This window comes from Erinaceus europaeus, chromosome 7 (assembly GCF_950295315.1).
Source record: "Erinaceus europaeus chromosome 7, mEriEur2.1, whole genome shotgun sequence".
Taxonomy (NCBI): Eukaryota; Metazoa; Chordata; class Mammalia; order Eulipotyphla; family Erinaceidae; genus Erinaceus; species Erinaceus europaeus.
The window spans coordinates 27,932,606-27,938,605 of NC_080168.1; the positions used below are offsets into that span (position 1 = coordinate 27,932,606).

Consider the following 6,000-nt stretch of genomic DNA (forward strand, 5'->3'; position numbering starts at 1 on the left):
CAAAATCAAAAACAGTGAAATGCTACCGTTTCCCTCTTACAGAATTATCTATAAAGCAGCTAAACTGATAAGTCTTTCCTGTCACTTAGACAAGTCATCCTAGAATAGGAGGGAGACTTACACAAGTCAACTTAGGATACAGCAGAGAGCAGACAAGTCACCTTTTGTCAACTAATTCAAGAGATATTTAAGAAAAAAAAAAAAGCAAGAAGGAAATCAGAGAGCATAAAGGGAATTTTCAGGAATCCCACCATATAAAAAGAACACTCTGCCATAGGGGAACACTTTTTAGAATCCTGCTTGTCTTGTGCTCTGTCTCCTAGAAGACAGGTCACGCTTTTTGTCTGTTTTTAAATCCTTATCACCTTAATGTCTTATCGCTGAATCTTAAGCATCCCTCTTTATACTCAAGAAATGTACAATAAGGAGGCCTCTCGGTGGTGCACTCAGAATGTACGTTAACAGTGTGCAAGGACGTGGATTCAAGTCCAGGTCTCTGTCTGTAGGTGGAAGGGGGGGAGTCTCATAAGCAGTGAAGCAGGGCCACAAGTATCTCTCTTTTCCTCTTTATCTTCCTCTTCCCTCTAGATTTCTTTCTGTCTCTATCCAATAAATAAAATATTTTTAAAATAAAGTTTATCTAAAAAAGAAAGAAACTTCAGGGTCTGGGCAGTGCTGCAAGGTTAAGCACACATAGTACTAAGTGCAAGGATACGTGCCAGGACCTGGGTTCAAGCCCACCCAAAGAGGGAACCCTTCACAAGTGGTGAAGCAAGTCTACAGATGTCTCTCTTCCTCTCCTTCCCTCTCTGTCTCCCCCTCTCCCTCAATTTCTCTATTTCCTAAATTTTATTAGGGGGGATCGCCAGAAGTGGTGGATTCGTAGTGTCAGTGCTGAGCCCCAGTGACTGGAGGCAAAAAAGAAAAATTAATTTCCAGTATATATTAGTTAAACTAAACAAATAATAAAATCTTCTGGGGAGATGATCCAGCTGGTAGAACACTGGATTTATATACCTAAGGTTTCCTATTCAGTCTCCAGCACTACAGTGATACTCTGGCCTCTCTCTCTCTCTCTCTCTCTCTCTCTCTCTCTCATTCTCTCTATCTTAGGTGAAACTCTATCCTCTATGTAATAAATAAATGAAATCTTTAAAGAAAGAAGAAAATTCTTTCAAATGTGATTTCTGGGTCAATATTTTTATGAAAATAGAAGTTGCCCACCCACCATGGCAGGATGGGGGGGTAGCTGTAAAGAGGCGGAATCAATCCAACAGAAAATAGGCATAATGAGAAATTATTCTTTTACATGAGTGGTGGGTGAAGGCTTTAACAAAACTTAATATCATATATCAACTTAATTCATCCATGTCATAGTCAAATATGTCCCACCAGACAAAAAAAAAACACCTGAGTTTAAACTATAAGACAGGTATTAGTCATAGACTCCCAGTACTGGAATTCTCTATATTGAGAATCTCCACTGATTTCTTGCAAATCTCAGCTAAGGAAAGTTTAAGCATTCTTTTTTCCTTTTTTATTTATTTATTATTGCACAGGGACTGAGAGAAGTTGAGAGGAGAACAGAAGATAGAGAGGGAAAGAAACACAAAGACACCTGCAGCCCTGCTTCACCAAGGTTTAAGCATTCTTTAGAGTGATTCTGCAGTGTGGTGAGGTATCTGATTTTCTCTTCCTTCAGCATTCTATGCAAACACACTAGAGTTCTTTTTTTTTTTTATTAAAATTTTTTTTATATTTTTTATTTTATTTATTTATTCCCTTTTGTTGCCCTTGTTGTTTTATTGTTGTAGTTATTGTTGTTGTCGTCGTTGTTGGATAAGACAGAGAGAAACGGAGAGAGGAGGGGAAGACAGAGAGGGGGAGAGAAAGATAGACACCTGCAGACCTGCTTCACCGCCTGTGAAGCGACTCCCCTGCAGGTGGGGAGCCAGGGTTCAAGCCGGGATCCTTATGCCGGTCCTTGTGCTTTGCGCCACCTGCGCTTAACCCACTGCGCTACAGCCCGACTCCCCACACTAGAGTTCTTGTCATTAACCAGACATTTATCAAAAAGGACCTTGGATTTTTCTTTCTTAAAGACACCACCCACTCTGTCTATCAATGAGACAAATATAAGACAGGATCCAGAAGTCAGCCTTCTAAGCTACAGAGGAACAGATGGGAAAAGGACTGTGAGCACAGAACCTCATTCATCTCAGCCGAGGTGGGTCACAGTCACGCCACAATAACTTCTCCAATCACACTCAGTATGAAGGCAGCATTTCTTCAGAGATCAGATTTATGAAAAATTAAACATCTAGATAGCTAGGGTTTTTCATCAGTTTCTTTAGAACCCTGACAATGTCACTTCAAAGTTTTGAATTTCTGACTCCCCATGTATAAAATGGAGGTGAAATGGTTACCACTTACCTGTACCTTGGAAAACTCAGTAAAACTAAGGTGTAAATCACTGATGAGTTTCAAGTTTAAAAACAGTCGCTGCACCTCACAACTGAACTGGTACAGTTTGAAGCAAAGTATTCAACATAAATATTCAGTTGGCTGTTTCTGATAAAGATCAGAGACACTGAGAAACCACTATTTAAATCTGACTGAAGTCCAAAATAGTTTTTAACTCTAATAAATAACACAAAGCAGGGATGGGAGGAGATACCTTAAGCTTTTTGGGTTTTAAGTACCTTCATCTTTGTAAAAATCAGTGGCATTTTCTGGACCAGCCTAAGAGCAAAGTAACTGCCCACTCTGAATGCAGATGATGTCTTGAAAGGTTATACTGATCAAAACTGATCTCTTTATCATATAGAGTTTGTATATATTCACCACAATCCATTAAAATATGAAACTGCTTACTAATGAAAATGCAACTGAAAAGAGTAATTTTCTTACAACTCAATAAAATAAAGAGGTTGTTTAAACTTGAACACTCAGGTTGTAAATGAAATACTGATGTAGATCGTATAGTCAAAAAATCTCTTAGAGAAGTCAGTGTACCAACTAGAGTTGTTTTCATCATGGGAGGCAGAATACTGCACCCTTACATAAAGCCTCACAGACAAGTCAGGACCATAAGCATTCACTTTTCTGTTCAGTGTCTAATATATCTGACTGGTTCCACATTTACCACCTTATAAGGTATTAAACTTACAAGGACACAAGAAAATTCTAATTCAATTTAGATTCAGAGAAACAAACAGCAACCTCCTCTCAGTAGATCCCAGTTAAGTCCCTTCTAATCTCCCCATCATAATACTAATTGACTTCCTAATAAAAGGCTGTGTTGGATTTTTGAAATAAGATCCTGGGACAAATTCAAAGCAAAGAAAAGCTCCTCATGGCAGTTACGTTTACATACCCAACCTCCTGCCTACCTTGTTATGTTTTTGCTGGTATCTTGCCTTTGTGTCAAGAACATGGTAAGGGCTTTCTGAGTCTTGGTTGATGTAATATATCAGTCTTGAAGGCTGAGTGATTTCTTCCTGCATTGCATTGCTGTAGCTGCTATTAGTGCTGCTATTCTGTTGCAATGTATTGTCTTCATTTGCCAAGACTATCACATTTTTTTCTGCAGTTTCATTCCAATGCGGAGCTGGAGGGGGGGGCAAAAATGTACACAAACACATGCATATATAACCTAGAAATACATAAGTAGTAAAATGCATTTTTTCACTAACTGCAAAAACAAAGTTTTCTATCTATAAGCAAGAAGAAACTAGAGACATATAAAAACAAGTTATTGCAATGAGTAAATGGCCTGAATAGTTTAACAAGTAAGACATGCAATATAGTGTGTATTTAATATCTGTTTTATATCGACACCCCTATGTAATCACTTCTCTCTGTAAGTTTGTTTTTCGGGAGTCCAGAATGAATTTGAAGGAGGAGTCACTAAATGGACATAGAGGAGGTTCTGACCCTCTGAGTAAACAGAAGTTCCAGGGTACTCTGACTAACAGTATCCCATCAAAGAACTTAAAAATGCTCCTTTTTAAAAAACACCTGAGTGGTGAATTCATGGACAAGGCATGTTAATTAATTCTTCCTTTTACTTTAACTTTGAGGTGAGCAAAACTCCTTTGCCATTGAAGGATGCAGAGGATGGCAGCTTTCCAAAACTTTTTTATCTTCTCGCTAAGGCCAGTTTTCTGCTTTTTCATGAACTGAAGCTTATATTATCTGAATTGTTCATTAAAACGCATACATTTCGGGGGGTAGCAAAACAACAGTTTAGAATTCTGGACTATCCCTCCTTCACCTTAATTCCCGCTACAGTGACAAGACAAGAAAACTGAGGAAATAAACCATTATCCTTACAGCTTCCCCCATTCAGTCTCAGGCTCCACCACCCAAGAAGCAACTTGCTCCCTCACTCGCTGCATTTCCCATCCGTCAGTTTCCCTTCAGCCAAGTTGCAGGGATCACTGAGTGACCCCCCCCCCCAAACACACACACATGCCCAGCACCCCCTGAATCCATCCCGGTGGAACTGCTAATAATTGAATCTGCTTTTTAGTGAGTGCAACACAAATAGAGTTTAAAAAGTGAACCGGAATGAGTGAGAGGGCTTGGGAATGAGAGAGGTGGAGAGGGAGGATGGGGAGCTACGGAAAGGCCAAGCCCGGGATGTGTCCGGAGCGCACGGACCCGGGTGTCCTTCGTTTTGGGTTTTTGTGGGTTTTGTTTTCTTTCTTTCTTTCTTTTCATCTTCTCCGCAGGGCCCCCCTGGGCAAAGCAACGCAAAGGGCACCGGGGCCATACCCACCGCTGGGCGCAGCAGCCCCCCAGGCGCGGGGTCGGAACGAGGCGGCGAGTGGAGGCAGCAGGAGGAGGACGAGGAGCAGCCAGCAGGGCGCAGCGCGGGCCGGGAAGCTGGCAGGCGGGGGGACCGTGGGGCCGCAGCGGTGGCCGCCGGAGACTCGGGGAACGCTGCAGCCCGCCAGGGGCAGCCGCCGAGAGCTGCTGCCGGGCGGCTTCATGGCTCATAGCTCCTAGGCGCCGCTCCGTGTGGCCGGCGAGAGCGCTGGGCTGCGCTGCAGGAGGAGCCGCTCACAGCTACCCTGCACGCATGGTGCAGCGGCTGGCAGGGGATGGGGTGCAGGACTCCGGCTGGGCGGCGCCGCTCCCCAGCTAAGCCTCTCAGCCCCTTCCGGGGCGACAGCTCAGAGTCTGGGGGTCCTAGTCGCTCCGCCAACTTGGAGCCTCCCCAGCAGCTCCTCCCTCCCTGCGGCGGGCGCGGCCGCTCCAGCCACTGCGGGGGCTGCTGAGGCTGAGACGCGGGGGCGCGGACGGCGGGGGCGCGCGGCGCGGGCTTGCGACCCGACCCCGAGAGGGCGCGCGGGCACAGCTCGGGGTCCTGATGCTGATGCTGGTGCTGATGCTGGTGCTGATGCTGGTGCCTGGCACAGGACGTACTGCGCATGCTTTACCCGGCGCGTTGGGAGGGGGAGAAAAGCCCGGCAGAGTGATGCAGCATCCCAGGCGGCAGCAGAGGTGACGCTGACACCTCCAGGGGTGGGGGAGGAGAGCGGCAGCGGCTTTCAGGGACCTAGAAGCGAAGACTCAGAGTGGGGGGTTGGGGGGAGGAATGTGAGGGGCCTCCAGGCCAAGGGATAAGGACTGTGTGGAGAAAAAGTCAGCCATAGAAAAAAATGACCTTGTCTTCACCAGCACTTCCTCACGCACTCCCTCCTATTTCAACCCTCGTTTTCCTTCTCGGGAAAAACTAAGGACAAACATTTCCTTCTCGATTCATTATTTTGGTTTTTTTTGCCTGCAGATAAATGTATGGGGTTGCAGCCGGCGAGGTAAAAATAGTGCAGCTCCCCATTCAGCTCGTCCGCAGCGGGGGAGGGTGGAAGTGGGACCCGAAGGCGCGGTTGCGCGGCGCCGGCTGGAGCGCGCAGACGCCCCGGGCCCCCGCAGCGCGCAGCTCGCGCGCAGGAATCCCCGTCGCTGGGAGCAGCCGAGCCTCCCCTCTCC

General features: G+C 45.6%; 1 protein-coding gene across 4 annotated transcripts in view; it reads right to left on the reverse strand.

Annotated features, from left to right (window-relative positions):
• Positions 1 to 5,393, reverse strand: part of ADAM23 (ADAM metallopeptidase domain 23) — a 215,902-nt gene extending 210,509 nt beyond the window's left edge. For 2 of the 4 annotated variants that reach the window (XM_060194041.1, XM_007520191.3), the window contains exons 1-2: positions 4,784 to 5,392; positions 3,393 to 3,610 (exon numbers count right to left, since the gene is read on the reverse strand). In XM_060194041.1, coding sequence (XP_060050024.1) covers positions 3,393 to 3,610; positions 4,784 to 4,997 — 432 coding nt within the window. In that variant the 5' untranslated portion in view covers positions 4,998 to 5,392. Of the gene's footprint in view, positions 1 to 3,392; positions 3,611 to 4,783 lie in introns of all 4 variants that reach the window. The other 2 variants (XM_060194042.1, XM_060194043.1) reach the window with 1 other exon arrangement.
• Between the last annotated feature and the right edge of the window lie 607 nt (positions 5,394 to 6,000).